Genomic DNA, 18,268 nt, shown 5'->3' with positions numbered 1-18,268 from the left:
GGGCGGACATATGACATTGCTGGATGTCAGCTGCCCGCCCAGATCCCTGCTTTTGCACGGAGAAATGCCCGTGTGGTCTGAGGTTGCGGGAGCTGCCTGACCACTCGGTCCTGCATTCGATGGTCTGCAACCATCGAATGATGGGGGAGGTGTATTCATGAGAAATACATTTGCGGTCCGTTCGGACAGCTTCTTACCGCATTCGGACGGAGTGAGCGATCCAATACGAAAGGCGGGGTTTAGGACGCACGGTCCTGGCCGCATATTCGGCTCCGTCCGCACAGACCAGAATAAGGCCCCATGTCACAAGGGGATGGAGCACTAGGCTGAGTAATGGTCTGTCTCCGGAGGCCCTTCTATACTTTATCTACTGCATGCACCAATGATACATGTCTTTCACTTGTTCACCATACCGTCCACCTGTCCTTTGGTAGTCATTTATGTAATATTTTTGGATTATTCTGCAGTAGTGTAATCATGACGATTGTCCTGTATTTATGTGAAGGGATAGCAAGTTTGTATTGACCAGTGGCCACTACTGGATAACACTATTCTCTCTGTCCTTCCCTAACATACACTAGAGGTGCATTAGTGTATGTTAGGGAAGGACAGTGAGAATACCATCAGTCTCTTCCAAGACTGTGGCCATTTTTGGAGGAACATTTTCAGCAGATTCCATGCGGACGGCCAGACTGTGCAGCACCGACTCCCCCCAAGCCACCACTTGGACTGCGGTGGCATTGTCACACCACTGCTTCTAACATACGCTGTGAAGGCAAGTTCTCGACATAGTGCTGCACAACTACCAGGGGTGGGACCCTACGGAGGTATGTTCATTTCAATAGCGAGCAGCAGTCGCACGACCACTGTTCTACTAATGAGACCTCCAATTTTGGGAAGATGCACCCAGCTCTTCAATACCCAGGTGATCCAGTCCACATCTGGAGCCCTCAACTATGGATTGTCCTACTGAACTTGGACAGTTGGGGTGATGACTGTATAGATCGTAAACTTGTGAGCGGGGCCCTCTTTCCTCTGCCTGTCTGTTATTACGCAGGCTTGTTTTATTCCCAATTATAAAGCACAAAAAAATGATGCTCTTGATTATATAAGTAACTGTAAACAAATAGGAAAGTGTGGCTAGTGTTGCACAGAGATAGGAGGAAAGAGAATTTATTATTCGTTAACAGCACACCAAATTCCATTGTGCTTTACAACTGGAAGCAGCGATAAATTAAACTGTATTATTACAGTCATAGAGGTAGGAGGGCCTGGCTCGCAAGCTCAAGGCCGCCATACACTTATGAGAAATTGGACAAAATTGCAGGTTTTTGACATCTGATCTAGTGAGCGGTTCCGTGCGCATCGGAGACCTGCCTGGGTGTCCGACCTCTGACTCGGATCCCCGATCGCGTGCGATACATCACATGCAAAAGGAGCGCATGTGATACAGTATATCGCATGCAATACTGGTGGCTCAAGGGGGATCGGATGGCCATACACTGCTGCGAGAAGACACAGTAGTGTATGGGCCACCTTTACAACCTATAGGGAAATAGGCATTGATACACAAGGATAGGTGAAAGAGAAATAAACCACCTGGGCAGCACCAGGGATAACAGCTAGTATAAATATCAATCTTATGTTAATACGTTTATATACAACCTACCCTGTCTTTGTGCCAGAGCAATTTTGGATTTACTGCGACAGGCACTTAGAAACAAACACTCAGAGTTAATATTACTTTGAGAAAAAAAGTATTGTCCTATAGGTTGTAAGCTTGCAGCAGGGTCCTCTTAGCTCCACCTGTAGTTACCCAGTTTGTTTATCACTGTCTACTATTGTAAAGCACAACGGAATCTGCTGCGCTATATAAGAAACTGTAAATAAATAAATACATATTGTTTCTAGGGCTATTACATTAACTTTTCTTGAGAAAACATAAAACATGTCAATCTTACATAATACAAAACATAATATCAAATACACCCGTAATACATAATACAACATACCCCCGTATATTGTGATATATATTTAACAGTTGAGGCAGGGTAAGTCACATAAACGTTTGCGTGGCTGTGTCATTTTCTTCGCTTGACTTGCTTCACTAAAACCCTCACTGCTCGGTTCAGTTTTGTCATAGGTCAATGCTTTTTACACCTAAACCTTCCAAAATAACTGCTCTATAGTAAAACTATGCGAACCTGGGGTGAAATCGGGCCAAAAGGGGGCATCTTGCCAACTCTGCCAACGTTTACATGCTTCTGCAATGGCAACTCTCCCCCTTTGTGAGTAACTGGACTGAGCCTTACAAACGGGACTATGTAAAAACCGGACCGGACTAGACTCCGGACCGCCGGACAGGACATCAAAATCTGCAGTCCGGAGCTTGTGGGGTCCCGTCCGGGGGGTGTCCTGTTCGGGGGGTGTCTTGTCGGGGGGGTGCCTGTGATAGCTATCACCAGGGACATGGGGGAGGGGAGATTACAGCCTCCCCGTGTGGTCCGGACCGTCCGGTTTTTGCTACATGCCCGGACCATACAGGGAGGCTTTATTCTACCCCTCCTCCTCTACCTGGTAACAGGTGTCACAGGCAGAACCCCCAGACAGGACACCCCCGGACAGGACGATACAAGCTCCAAAATGCAGAGTTTGATGTCTGGTCCGGCGGTCCGGGGGTTTTGTCCTGGTCCGGTTTTTACCCATACCCTTACAAACCACTATTTTATGACTGATTTATATTCAGCTTTAAATGATCCCCACGCAGTATGTCATTATATTTGTTTTTTTTTTATAATTTTTGGACTCCATTGTAGGCTTTAACTAGTACTAAGAAAACAAATGAGAGCACTTTGAGAGAACTTTTTCACTGGCTCAGTTTTCCATTCTTTTTACTGCTTCATGAATAGATACCATTATAATATACTGTAAAGTTGGCTAGTGAGGGATACTAAGGTAAGGGTTGTTGCTTAATTCTAGTGGGCAAAAGGACCTTTCACGCAGCACGCCCAGTAACCCTAGGGCTTCAAGTTCCACTGTTATTCCAGCTATCGCATGTAGCAAATTTGCTCATGCGCCCCATCATGTTTGTCTCCACTCTGGCGGCCATGACTAGCGAGCCTAATCTATAATTTCTAGTCAGTTCTGTCTTCATAAAAATGGCCGCTGGCATAAAGCCTGTGCGGTCGTTTTAGAGACATGTTCAGATAACATCAACCTGAAACTAATCTCTTTTTACGTAGAATAGGAGCGCGACGTTGTAACATCATTCGCCTCTTTTACCAGTGATTGGCTGAGAGGTTACCATGGAAAGAAGTGACGCTCTGCATTCTACCGCCCGTGGTTGCCCTGGGTACGCGCATGCGCAGTGCGGTGCTGCAGAGGCTACAGTATGAAGGTAAGGAGGCCGGATACTTGGGGTACCCTGTGCTCACTGTTATAGCAGCTGCCCCGAACAGTCACCATGGTTACTGTCTGGCACAGGGGGAGCACTGTGCCCTGGTGCAGACTGAGGGAAGCACTACATGGAGGTGAACTAACTCCATAATATCAGCACATGTTATTGTAGATGGGGTAATGGGTGCTGTTTATATTATGGAATATGGAGGTCATCTTTTTTCATTTTCTCTTCCATCTTTTTTTCTTTTCATATTCCCCCTGTATTACAACACATATGTGTGGAAAATGTTTTCATATACTTAGTCCCACTGGTGGTTAGGCATCTATCTATCTATCTATCTATCTATCTATCTATCTATCTATCTATCTATCTATCTATCTGTCATTATACAGAGAGCAAGAAAGGGAGAGAATCAAGGCAAATTGCTGGGGTGCTCCTCGGGGGAACATATGTAGATGTCCTTTAACCCTTTGCAGTCCAAATTTCAAACTTTCGTGGGAGACTGGCCACACTGGCCCCCGTGGGAGCAAATGATGCGAATCGCATTTTTGTAGCCCTCTGTGTAATCCCTGAAATAACCCCCCTTTCCCACCCCATCGCGGCCCTGCCTCATTGATCTAGCTGCCCTCTTTACTGTAATGCTATGTTTTGTCTCCCTGTACTGTTCCTTTGTACGGCACTACGAAACACTTGTGGCACCTTATAAATAAAATTATAATAATAATAATATGTGTAGTATAAGTTGCCTATGGGGGGTTATTCAGTCCTGCGTTCAGGGATGCGCCACCGTGCAAGCCTGTGAATGGCTTAGCAAGGCTTACAAAAATTAGAAGCATCTGCGATTCTCTGCAAATCCATTCGCAAGCTGCACACCATCTAATGATCTTTCCAGTGTGTGCAGCCTGTGCATAGTCCAGGCCTTAAGGCAGTGATTTTCAACCTTTTTACCTTGCGGCACACTAAATAAGATCTTAAAATTGCCAAGGCACACCATGAGAGCCCCACAGGGCAAAACACATTGGCCTCCACAGGAAAAAAAAAAAATCTATTGGCCCCCATATAAAAAAAACAATCACACTGGTCCCCACAGGTAATAAAAAATAAAATACATTGGCGATTTACATGAAAATAAGAGACCGGTAAATAACAGTTGAACTGGTTGTAGCTGTAAACTGGTTTGGGCATCTCTAGATCTGGGGGCACACTTGAGAAGAGCTCAAGGCACACTGGTGTGCCACGGCACGGTGGTTGAAAAACAGTGCCTTAAGGTGTCCATACACGGTACAATATTTCCAAGCGTTTTGAACTAGATCGCATCGCACGCAAAACGCATGCAATTGTGTATCGGCGCATTTACCCGGTGGCTGCAATAGAAACAATCGGATGGGGATTGTTTCACATGACTTTCCCTCAAACGCCTGGCCACGCCTGCATTTTCCCTGACACTCCCAGAAAACGGCCGGTGACCACCCCCAAATACTGGCTTTTTGCCAATCAATTTATCGCAGGGTGGCCAATTTTTACATTGGATCCAATGTTAAATGGTCCCTGAGACCCAATTTTACAATGGGTCCAAAGTTAAATGCCCCCCAGACCCCATTTTTAATTGTATAACCACCCTGATGGTTAATTATGTGAAATGCCCCCCATTGTTAACGCCACGATCAACGCCAACCCGAAGCGTGGCGAGCGCAGCGAGCCCACGAGGGGCGGCGGTACGCGTCCTTCAACCTTTTCATACCCCCACTATCCACGTTGGAATGGAGTTGATCTTGTATAGTGTGGCGAGAGCAGTGAGCCACCGAGCCCGAAGTGTGGCGAGTGGACGCGACATACGAGCCCGAAGCCTGGAGAGCAGACGCGGATTACTTAAAATATATTCTGCGTCCCCTCGCGGGGCTCGCTACGCTCGCCACACTATATAAAATCAACTCCACACCAACGTGGATAGTGGGGGTATGAAAAGGTCGGAGGACGCGTAACGCCGCCCCTCGCGGGCTCACTACGCTCGCCACGCTTCGGGTTGGCGTTGATCGTGGCGTTAACAATGGGGGGGGGCATTTCACATAATTAACCATCAGGGTGGTTATACAATTAAAAATGGGGTCTCATGGACCATTTAACATTGGATCCAATGTAAAAATCGGGTCCATCGCATCGCATGCGATTTGGTCACATGCGATGCGATCAACCCGATTTTTCCGACCCAATGAAAAAATCGGGCGCCCAGATATTACACAAGTACCCAAGCGCATTCTATCGATATTTGCCCAACTGGCTAATTAGCAGCTGTGCAACTATGTCTGAATAACCCCCTATGTTTTCAGCCATAATCTGAAAAAACCAAGCCTGCCGTTATCATATTATAATCCTTTTTGTATCAGAGCAATTACCAATGACTGTGCACATGTATGCACCAATCCAGTGTTATGAAATGAAGATTTCTCTTTCAATGGTCCTGGTGACACAGCTTCACATTGGGATGTAGGAGGGTCCGCAGGAGCCAGGCACCTATCCTAAAGCTTTTGGAGGGTAGGCTCCTCCCCTACTGCATCCCAGATTCCCCAGTTCGTGTTAGGTGCCCACTGGAGTGGGTGCTATTCTAAAGGGCTGCCGGAGCAGCCGAAGGAGTAGAGCTAGTTAGGGTTTTTATTATTTTATTAACTTTTACACTAGCTAGGTAGGCACAGTGTGAGGATTCTCATGAGTGAATCCTCACACTGCTAGCGCAGCAGGAGCTGACAGAAGCGAGTCCTGTCAGCTCACTGTGCACGAGGGAGACGCTGTCTGGCCTCCCTGTGCAGCGCTTACAGCTTCTTTTAAGAAGCTGCCTGGGCTCCGGAGCGCTCTGAAACCGGCTTCACGCTAGGTGGGGATCATGGGGGACAGGCGCTCCGTGATGGCGGCGGCCATTTTATGCGGAGCTTACACACTGAGCTCCTGATATGAGAGGACAGCAGTGTTGTTACAGGCATGTTCCGAGTGGTCCCCAGCTGAGGGGGAGATACTGGAACAAGGAGATCCTACAATGGGAGCGGCTGTCTGGGGGTAGTTGGCGCCAAAAGTCACAGACCCCGCAGCAGCAGGGACTTGGTCCCTTCCCTCACTCTGTTTTGGCGCCATTCAGAACGCTTGCAGCGGAGCTGAGCTGGCTTACAGATCCTGACAGAGTGATTGGATTTCCTGGGCATCGCTTTCCCCATTCTGAAGACTACAGAAAGCTAAGTGAACTGAGTATATTGGTTCTGTATATAATGCTTGTACTTTTAATGCTGGGACTGTGTTAATTGAGAACATCAGGTCTGAGCAACAGCCTGTGGTCTTGGGGGAGGGAGCCTTAAATGCATTGAGCGCTTGCAGTGGTTGTACACTGAGATTTGTCCCTGTGGGGGGCTTATGTATTTATATGCGCTGCTGTGAAACCCATGGGGAGTGAACCCCAGAGGGTAGTACATCGGAACTTGCATGGGCCAAGCCCTAGGCAGGTCTGAAAATGCTTTGGTGCATTACTGGACAGGCAGAGTGATGGCTGGTAACTTCCCTAGACCATTGCTATTCTCTCAGCAGTCTTTTAGCTCTTTGCCTCGGACCCAGACAGATCCTGACTGATTACAGGTCATGCAGGATACTGCTATGGGAATCAGCAGGTTTAAATTACTTGTTGCACAAGTTTTATGGTTATTCTGTGGGGACCCCCAAAAAGGTCTTATTCAGGGCCATTATTAGCTGCTGATGAGGTAGGAGAGTACACAGAACCAAACCAGGGTGATATTTCTGAAGAGTCCTCAGCCTCAGGGGTAGAGGATTTTATTACTGCTGTAAAACAGGCATTAAATTTGTCTGTGAAGGATAAACTCCTGCAAAGGTTGTTTTTTATGAGACAGCGTAAAGAATCTGATATCTCCCTGCATAGGGGCCTGAAAAACCCCTGAGAAAAGGCTTCAGATACTTAAAAGATTTCTAAGCCTGTACCCCATGCCTGAGGCGCATGCTGACCTCTGGAAAAAAGTCCCAGTGGTAGATGCTTCTGTGGCACGTGTATCAAGACCTCAGGTGGAGCCACTGTGCTACCAGTACAAGGGGTAGCAGCGTTTAAGGACCCCGCAGACAAAAAGCTGGAGGGTAACCTCAAAGCATTATTTTAAGGGGTGGGATACACCCTACGCCCTCTGATGGTTTCAGCCTGGGTCTCTAAGGCCATGATCGTGTGGGCCAGAAATTTGTGCACTATTTTACACGCTGACCCTTGTATGTTATTGCTTGCAGAGAAGCTTAAAAACGGCTGCAGAGCATGTATTGGAGTCTGAGAGGAAGCTCTCAAAATGGCTGCCAGAGTTTCCACAGTGTCTGTAAATGCCAGGAGAGTGCTCTGGCTTAAGGCTTGGGAGGCAGATAATGTGTCTAAGAAAGCCTTAGAGACAATAGCTTTTAAAGGAAAGCTGTTATTTGCTTCTGAACTGGAAGAGATTATTAAGCAGGCCACAGGTGGCAAAAGTACTTTCCTGCCAGTCCCTGCAGCCAAGCAGACATCAAGGTTTTCTGCTTTCAGGCCAGCCTTGCGGCCCTCCCTTAGAGGAGGTGCGTCTTTCCGAGGGCAGCCCTTCAGGGGAAAGGTCCTAAAGTCTAAATTTGGTTCCTTTCATAAGAAACCAAACACAAAGGAGAGGACAAACCATCTGCATGACTGCCAAGGGTTTTGCCCGGCGGTGGTCAAGATGGAGGGACATCTGACACTGTTCAAAGACGCATGGGCATTGTTAGACCGGGATTCTTGGGTGTTAGAAATTAAAACCCAGGGTTACAGAATTCCCTTCAAGGGTCTTCTTCCAAGAAGATTCATTCCCACGCCAATACCAAAAGGGGCTCGGCTCCGTACAGCTCCCTTGGGAGCGGCTCATTCTCTTTTAGAGAAGGGTGTGGTGATCCCGGTCCCCAGAGCGGAATGGAAAAAAGGCTTTTATTCCACTCTGTGTCTGGTGTCCAAACCAGACGGGTCTTTCAGACCGATTCTCAATTTAAAGTCGTTAATTATGTGGCTAGGTGGCTGGACGTGCTGAGGTGAGCTCCTGCTGCTCCGACCGTGAGAGATACCTGTGCAAGCAGATCAGAGCCGGGATCCCCGCAAGAGCAACACAAGGTGCCGGACTACCTGGAGTAGGTACCACGGAGCCGGGGGGCAGCGAGCTCTGTCCCTGCGGGTTGTGGTTTCCTTACCAGGAGTCTGGACGTACAAGCCGCAGTGGAATGATCCACGGCAAAGCCGCTGATGAGTCTCTCCAGCTGATCGGGCTGAAGGGCTTCCCCCCGATGTCAGCGCTCTGAAACCCGCTCGCTCTCCCTCTACGTTCCCTCCTGCTACACTCCTGTTAAGAACCCTGACAGCCTGGAGTAGGTGCCACAGAGCCGGGGGACAGTGAGCTCTGTCCCTGCAGGTTGTGGCTGCTTACCGGACGGCAATAGGAACAGAACGGAGAAGCCACAGAGACGCGATCCCCGGCAAAATCGATGACGAGTTTCTCCAGCTGACTGAGGTGAGGGGCTCCCCACTGACGTCAGCTCTTTACCGCTCGCTCACTCTTTTCCCTGCTACATTGCTGTGGACACTGTCTGAAAACTGGTTAGGAGGAGAAAGCCTGAACCCGCTGCCTAATTCCACCAGCTGACAGCACCAAACGGCTCCCTTTCTTTTCCCCTCACACAACTGCTGCACTATTGCTGACTGGAAAAGAAGCTGATACTGGTATCCGTGGAGCAGAGGAGTTTCTGCGGCGGTCCCAGGATCGGGTAGGCAATTGGATTGCTGGTTAACAGACCTGCCTCTAGCCCACTCATATATTTAGTATATGAGACCCTCAGACTTTAACTCCTGATATCTTAGTACCTAGGGGTAATTAGAAAAAAAAAAGCCTTATTAGGGTCCCCAGAAAGAAGGGTCCCAGCACATAAACCACACATACTCCTGGGTATAAAAGCATAAAATCTGCCAACCCGCTTTTAAGAGGTAGATTTATGTGTATACTCCCATAAAAGGTTTTTTATTCCTTGATATGTAGCAGGGATATATGCATATCAGCCCCGGGTGAAATGTTTATAACCTAGGGATTCGAATTGAACAGATCTATATTCTTTTTGGGGCCTGCATGTTCTGAATATAATCATGCCTAAAAATAAGAAAGCAAGCTCACAAGCCATTGGCTCTTACTTTAAACCATCCCGCACAACTGAATCCCATGCGATATCCTCTACCCCTTCTACTAGGGGCAATTCGGATGCAGAGTCTGAAACAGAGGACACTATGGCCCCCTCTACTAAAGCTGACATTGCGGCTATTTTAGCAGAGATAAAAGGCTTCCGCCAGGCCATACATGAGGAAGTTCACAAAGCGTTAACTGGTATACAATCAGAGGTGGCCACTCTTGCAGGCCGAGTAGATGCTTTGGAACGGAAGCAGGAAGAAATAATAAGTTTTCAACAGATGTCGGAACGGAACAATATTCAAATGAACCGAGATTTCACGATATTGGCTGATAAACAGGAAGATCTGGACAACAGAGGACGCAGAAATAATCTCAGAATCCGAAATATCCCAGAAGCAGTAGAAGCTAATCTGCTAGAGGGATATCTTCTGCGCCTCTTTCGCTCACTTGCCCCCACAATATCTGATGAAATGCTCGCGTTAGATAGGGCCCATAGAGCCCTAAAACCTCGATCTCAGCTTAGTGATGCTCCAAGAGACGTGATCCTCCGGTTTCATTATTTTAAAACAAAAGACCAGGTCTATTTTCAAGCTCGTCGCGCTGTGGATATCTCCTTCGAGGGATCACAATTACTTATATTTCAAGATCTCTCTCCCATCACCTTGGCCAAACGCAGAGAAATGAAAGATATCACCAAAGTTCTCTGCGATCATAAGATCCGGTATAGATGGGGCTTTCCTTTTAGCTTGCAAGTGAAAGCTGAAGGTAAAATTCTTTCTGCACGCTCCACAGAGGAGGCCCTTCATTTACTTGCTCAATTACATCTGCCAATCCCCCAATTACAAACACAATCGGTCCTTCCACCTACTCAAACTGACTCTCTTCCTCAAAGGGCTCCTAGGAAGGAATGGCGAACAGTCGGGGCTGGACCCACCCCACAAATAGGGGCGCCCTGAATCTGTTAAGGTTTTAAGTATATAGATCTGTTCATTGTATATAAGGTCTTAATATGGTAAAATAGCGGTTTGGACCCATGATGACAAATATGACTAGAATACAACTTAATGCCCTGAATCTATACAGGATATACTCTGATGGATGTTTTCGTTAAAAATACTATGATAGAGAATATTTATTCTTTTTTTTTTTTTTTTTTTTTTTTGGCACTCACATATAATTGTACATAGGTATAAGGTAGACTAACACCACCATATCACAACAGATACTCACAAAGTAAAACCGAGAGGTTAAATTTCACACAATTTAAAGGGGCCCCGGGCTTTCTGGTCTTAAAGAAGCCCAGAGGTCCATGGCACAGTCTATAGTTAGAGGAAATATCTAATTCTAGGGATCACAGAGCACTAATTAGATACGAGGTAATATTGCACTCCTTGATAGGGCACTTATATGCAGTTTAATAGAGTACCTATATATAATTGTATGTAGGTATATATAAAAAAATTAAGGGTATTACAGCACAGTAGAATAACACTTAATAATAGAGAGGACCATTTTGAAAATCACAATTAAGGAGGTCCCCGGCTTCCTGGAGATCAGAAAAGCATGGAGGCCCACGTCAATATAGTTAGATATAGAATCTGGACTTTGGGATTTATTTTTATTTTTTTTTATATATATATATATTTTTTTTTCCACCTTTTCTCATAGAGCTATGAAACTACTTAGATATGTTTCAGAAATTTTTTGTATGTAGGTATCTTTCTTTTATAAGGCAGAAAAATTGAAAATGGTTTGAAAAAAATATTTTCCCTTTCTCAGGCATGCATGCATGTTAGAACAGAGGGGGGATATAGAAGATCCAATTTTCTTTTTTTTTTCTTTTTTTTTTTTCTCTCTCTCATAGAGCTATGAAATTACTCAGATATGTTTTAGAAATGTTTGATATGCAGGTATTTTTATCATGTAAGGTAGAAAAATTGAAAGCATTAAAATGTATCTATTTATTTATTTTTCTCTCCTCTTTCGCCTGCATACATGTTTATGACTCTTGTATGTACACTCATTTGTAAAGAAATAACTTAGTTGTTCAAACCTGTATGTAGGGATGTATATGTGTATATGCGTATAGTTATGTATGCATATATGGAGGTACTTATTTTTGTTTTCTTTACACCTTATAAATAGTATTGTTGACACCCGGGGCTTCGGCCCATTTTAGGCTGATTGTATAATATATATATCCGGCCCGTGGCTACTTTGCCACACACCCCCATATGGTCAGAATGACCACTCTCGGACACCCTAGGCCAACTGGCCATTTTTTCCCCTGGCTCCGACAAAGTGAGCGGGATTTATCCCAGCTCATATTCCTTTTTTTTTTTTTTCTCTCTTCTGTTTTTCTTTTCTCGCTCTTTTTTTTTTTTTCTCTTTTCCTTCATCTCTTCCCCTTTTTTTTCATCCCCTTCCGAGGCCGCAGTACAGGTGTATCATCTGAGAATTAACAACACCTTATGACTATTAAGCTCTTGACCTTCAATGTCAAAGGTCTGAACTCCCCTCAACGCCGTTCCACTCTTTTTGACACCCTACGATCTCTTAAAGCAGATATTATTTTTCTACAGGAGACACACTTTACAGGATCCAAACACCCTGAATTAAAATCAAAGAAATTTCCTGTAACATACCATGCATGTGATCCTTCCCGTAAAAAGAAAGGAGTGGCAATTTTATTTGCTCGACATCTTACTTTTAATCCCACAACTATTATACAAGATCCGGAAGGACGCTATCTTATTTTAGTGGGTGAATTAGATGGTATCTTATATACATTGGTTAATGTTTACGCCCCAAATACAGGCCAGCCCGTTTTCTTCCGCACCCTCAGTACTCTTCTCTCTCAACATAGACAAGGGAGAGTGGCTGTGGCAGGGGACTTTAATGCCATTCTGGATACAAAACTAGATAGGTCTAAACCTGTCCCGGCTTCCTTAACTAATATAGTTCGAGCAAACTCTGAGGCCTTGAAACTTTTCATATCACAACAACTTCTGTTTGATGCATGGCGGGTAAGAGAACCTACAGCTAAAGATTTTACCTTTTATTCGCCAGTACACGATATATATACTAGACTGGATATGGTGTTTCTAAGCACCGATCCAGCACAATTAATTCAGAATGTTAAGATATATCCTAGTACGTGGTCAGATCATTGCCCTTTTTCAGTAGATCTAGAATCTGCTTATCCGCGGAATCATTCTTTTACTTGGCGACTAGATGAGAGGCTACTTCTAAACCCTTCTATTCGCTCAGAAATAGAATTGGAAATCCGAAATTATTTCTTACTTAATGCTAGTCCCACTATTTCACCCCAATTATTATGGGATGCACATAAAGCCGTAATACGCGGGACTATGATTAGATCTGCAGCGTTTGCACGGAAAGCTAAAACTAAACGGATAATAGAATTGACATCAGAGGTAGCTCACCTTGAAGTCCTCCATAAGAAAACTGGTCTGGCTGAGGAATACCGTAAACTGGCAGCGGCCAGAGGCGAACTGGGCCTATTGCTTACTGCAAAAGCAGAAAATTCTCTTAAATGGCTAAACCAGACTTTTTATGAAAAAGGAGATAAGGCAGACAGAATATTGGCTAATAGACTACGTAACAAAGTATCACAAAACAATGTATTATTACTTAAAACCCGGAAGGGCGTACATATATATGATCCTGCCTCCATCACGGAAGAATTTAGAAGGTATTACACCCAACTGTATAATCTATCTAATACAATTAGAATTCCCCCCTCCGCGGAAACAATACAGAGTTTTTTATCCAAATGTAAACTTCCTAAAATTCCCCCTTCAGCTTTAACATCACTGAGTGCTAAAATAGATGCCCAAGAGATCTCTTCAGTGATCAAGAACCTTAAGTCCAATAAAGCCCCGGGCCCAGATGGATTTACGGCCAATTATTATAAAACTTTCAATACTATTCTATCACCATATTTAGCAGAAGTGTTTAATAGGGTGATGTCTGGCGGCGCCTTTTCTATAGAGTCGCTTGAAGCAAGAGTTATAGCTATTTTAAAAGAGGGAAAGGACCCAGCTAACTGTGCTAGCTATAGGCCCATCTCACTATTGAACTCTGATATAAAGATCTACGCTAAGATTCTCGCTAACCGCCTTAACCTTGTATTATCAGACTTGATCCATAATGATCAAGTAGGATTCGTTCCAGGAAGGCAGGCGAGGGATAATACCAGGAGGGTAATTAGCCTAATACAATCATTAAATAGCTCACATACCCCAGCTATTGTGCTTTCTCTCGATGCAGAGAAAGCATTTGACCGAATCAGTTGGCCCTTTATGCTTCAAACCTTACAGGCTTTTGGACTAGAGGGGAACTTTTTACGCGGTATTCAGGCTTTATATACTTCACCGTCAGCCAAAGTGTCAGTGAATGGGGTCCTATCCGATCTGCTGCCTATAACCAATGGAACTAGACAGGGGTGCCCTCTGTCACCCCTGATCTTTGCAATGGTTATTGAACCATTAGCAGCATCTATACGCCTTAACAAAGATATAAAGGGAGTAACCCTGGGCACTGACACATATAAGTTGTCTTTATACGCAGACGATGTTCTTTTTACCCTGACCTCACCACATACGTCTCTCCCCATGTTACTTCGGACATTAGATACCTACGGAACACTATCAGGATATAAGATAAACGTAACCAAAACGGAAGCACTAGCTCTAAATATTACCATACCAACTTTAAAGCTTTTGCAACTCAATTATAAATTTATTTGGCGTCCCCTTAAAATTAAATACTTAGGAGTATATATAACAAAACATTATAGTGCTATTTTCTCAGCAAATTTTGTTCCATTGCTCAAATCTATTAAACAAGATCTCCAGCGATGGCAGGGCTATATTATATCATGGTTGGGTAGAATAGCTGCTTTAAAGATGAACATTTTACCCCGATTGTTATATCTTTTTCAAACCCTTCCGGTACAGGTTCCCAAACAATCTCTGGTGCAAATACATAAATGGTTTGTACAGTTTGTCTGGAGACTTAAACCTCCCCGAATTGGTTTTGCGACCTTGCGGCGTCCAACCTCTAAAGGGGGAAATGGGTTCCCAGATATTAATTTATATTACTATGCCACACATCTCAGCCAAGCGATAGCATGGTTCGCAATATCTCACAAACCAAGATGGGTATCAATAGAGACGGAATTATCTCACGTTTCCTCGATATCTTCTATATTAGGCCTACCCCCATCAGACAGACCAGCAGACTCTAGATCCCACCCGGTTATAGCTATTACATGCACAATCTGGGACTATTGTAAAACCCATTTCAATACTACCTCATACCCCTCACCTATTACGCCATTATGGGAAAATATAGCTTTCATACCAGGCCTTAATAGTAGACGGTTTACAGTCTGGGTGAGAAGTGGAGTAAGAGTGGTTTCGGACCTTCTTGACTCAGGTAGATGCGCCTCATTGGATACCCTACGTAATAAGTACGATATGCCCTCAGTAAATAGCTTTACATATATTCAAATACGTCACTATATTAATTCTTTACCTACTGCCATGCTCATAAGACCGCTGACACTAGTTGAATCACTCAGCTTACGTCATCCTTTACGTAAAGGGATTATTTCAGATTTATATACATATTTACTTCTTATCAAACTCCCAAATACAATGAAACATGAACAACAGTGGACAAGAGACTTAGGAGATCCACCCACTGAGGAATCCTGGTCAATCATACATGAGAGGGTCTCTAAAGCGTCTATATCGGTGGCAATCAAAGAAAATGCCTACAAAATATACTATAGATGGTACTTAGTCCCGACTCGCCTAAGTAAAATGTATAGAACAGCTTCAGACAGATGCTGGAGAGGATGTGGGGAAACGGGATCATATTTGCATATATGGTGGACATGTCCAAAGATTGCTGAGTTTTGGGATGAGGTAGCTCAGCTATTATCCCAGGTTCTTTCGACACAAATTACTAAAACACCATGGTCTTTTCTCCTGGGCTGCCCTATAGAGAGCCTTACTAAATCTTCAGACAAACTGTGTGTACATATCCTGAATGCAGCGAGATGTCTCGTTGCCAAGCATTGGAAATGTCTGGACTCTCCCCCACTCCAACAAATGTTAAACAAGATCTGGTATGTGGCGGCTATGGAGAAAATATCAGCTTATTTACAAGGTACTCCCCAGAAATTTATCGCCACATGGAATGCTTGGTTCCTATATAATGCATTGACTTTAGGCAGGCCTATAACATCGGGGTGGTCAGACATGATGACATAGTCAAGCAGATTATCTCTGTTACAATACAGTGATGACTCATAGGTTGATATTTTACACCTGTACCCGGCCTCTTCCCATTCCCCCCTCCTTTTTTTTTTTTTTTCTCTTTTCTTTTCTTTTCCTCTATCCTCTCTCTTCCTCTTTTCCTTTTCTCCCTATTTGGGACAATAATGTTTGATACTCTAGAAGATGGAATGAGCTGGCTTTAAATATTAATCAAGGCACTCTATTTGATGATGGGCCTGCTATACTTAATAGAAAATGTATGCACTTTTTTGAGGGTAAATCTCCATGTAATATTTTTGTTTCTTATTCTTTTTTATTATTTATTTGCCCTTATGTGATAAAGAATGAATATTGTATATTGATACACAAGAATGTGAAAATGTCTGTTTTTTGTATATGAAGAAAATTTATAAATAAACCTCTTAAAAAAAAAATAAAAAAAAAATAAAGTCGTTAATTATCCATTTGTGGGTAGACCATTTCAAAATGGAGTCTCTACGGTCAGTGCTGTGAAGCCTGGACCAGGGAGAATTTTTGGCGTTCATGGATGTCCAGGACGCGTACCTTCATGTTCCTGTTCACCCAGGACATCAGGTTCTATTGAGATAGGAGACCATGCACTTGCAATTCCAGGCGTTGCACTTCGGCCTGGCCACAGCGCCAAGGGTATTCACCAAGATAATGTCTGTAATGGCGGCTGTGCTTCGACTGAGGGGAAACACTGTGATCCCATATTTGGACGACCTGCTGTTCAGAGCGGAGTCAGCAGACATGTTGAAGAGTCACTTGGCAAAAGCCATTGGGTTTTTGGCAGGCTCACGGCTGGTTTTTAAACTTACAAAAGTCTCAGTTGGTGCCGTCACAGAGACTCCAATTCTTGGGGGTCTTTCGGGTTACCCATCTACATCGGGTATTTTTACCGGAGGCAAAGGCCAGGGATCTGGTTGCCTTAGTCCAGGAGATTCTCAGCTCTCTGAGCACATCAGTATGGAGGTGCCTCAAGCTGCTGGGGAAGATGGGGGCGTCTTTCGAGACGCGGCAGTTTGCCAGGTTCCACTCTCGGGTGTTCCAGTGGAATATTTTGAAGGCTTGGTCAGGAATCACACAGACCATGAAATCCGAACAGATAGTGCTGTCTTCGGAAACTCGAGCCTCCCTGAAATGGTGGACAGACGTGGACTCCCTTCAGTGGGGGTCGGTCACTGCAGTCCTGGAGCTGGCTGGTAGTCACTACCGACGCCAGTCTCAGGGGCTGGGGGGGGCAGTAGTCTTGGACCTGCGTCTGCAGAGTTTGTGGACTCCATAGGAATCTGCCTTACCGATCAATATCTTGGAACTGAGAGCTGTGTGGAAAGTGTTTTCTCTAGCGGGAGACAGGTTGCAGAGGCTCCCTTTAAGGATTCAGACCGACACGCCACAGCTGTGGCGTATCTGAACCACCAGGGAGGCACACGCAGCAAGCTGGCTATGTGGGAGGTGCCCCGAATCTTCTTGTGGGCGGAACAGAATGTTCCAGCATTATCAACAATATTCATACCAGGAGTGGAGAATATAGAGGCCGACTTCCTGAGCAGGAAGGAGCTGATGAAAGGGAAATGGAGCCTGAACCCACAAGTATTCCACCAGATTACATGGAGGTGGGGAACCTTGGAGGGGGACCTGATGGCATCCAGATTCATCCATCAGGTACCCAGGTTTTATGCCAGGATGAGGGATCCACTGGCAGAAGCAGTGGATGCCATGTCTATCCCCGGGGAGGGGAATTCTCTTTATGTTTTTCCACCAGTTCCAATGCTGGCAAGAGTGTTGAAAAAGATACAGGCCCTGACAATTCCAGTAATTTTAGTGGCCCCAGATTGGCCAAGGAGGTCCTAGTACTCGAGGCTTCAGAGATTCTCTGTGGACTCATGGCGTCTACCTCTGAGGTCAGACCGTCTAAGACAAGGACTGTTTAACTATCTGGATTCAGCTTGATTAATTTTGATGGCCTGACTGTTGAAACCACCATTTTGAGGAATATAGGATTCTCAGAGGTGGTGGTTAACACGATGATTAAAGCCAGTTAGTCTTCTGTAAATTATTATAGGGTCTGGAAGACCTATATTCAATGGTGTGAAAGATAGAAATCACACACATCCCGATTTAAAATGGCTAAAATTGTTGGAGTTTTTTTTACAGAATGGACTCTCCTCTGGGATAAGCTTTAGTAACTCAAAGTTCATATCTCGGCCTTGTCAATTTCCTTCCAAAGAAGGGTTGCATTAATACTGGAAGTCAGACCTTCCTGCAGGGGGTTTCTCTATTGAAACCTCCCTACAAGCAACCAGTAGCGCCAGGGGAATTATCTCTGGTTCTGGAGT

The 18,268-nt window shown here is 44.7% G+C and overlaps 1 protein-coding gene across 2 annotated transcripts in view; it reads left to right on the top strand.

Moving 5' to 3' along the window:
- The first annotated feature begins 3,262 nt into the window (after positions 1 to 3,262).
- The window catches only part of WDR19 (WD repeat domain 19), an 81,756-nt gene continuing 66,750 nt past the window's right edge, over positions 3,263 to 18,268 (top strand). The window contains exon 1 of one of the 2 annotated variants that reach the window (XM_083158411.1): positions 3,263 to 3,397. In XM_083158411.1, the coding sequence (XP_083014537.1) occupies positions 3,392 to 3,397 (6 nt within the window). In that variant the 5' untranslated portion in view covers positions 3,263 to 3,391. Of the gene's footprint in view, positions 3,398 to 3,510; positions 3,531 to 18,268 lie in introns of those variants that run through there. The other variant, XM_083158413.1, reaches the window with a different exon arrangement.

Source organism: Crinia signifera, chromosome 1 (assembly GCF_055691185.1).
Source record: "Crinia signifera chromosome 1, ASM5569118v1, whole genome shotgun sequence".
NCBI classification, from domain to species: domain Eukaryota; kingdom Metazoa; phylum Chordata; class Amphibia; order Anura; family Myobatrachidae; genus Crinia; species Crinia signifera.
The sequence above is the reverse complement of the archived record's forward strand: the minus strand, read 5'-3'. Positions and strand labels throughout refer to the sequence as shown.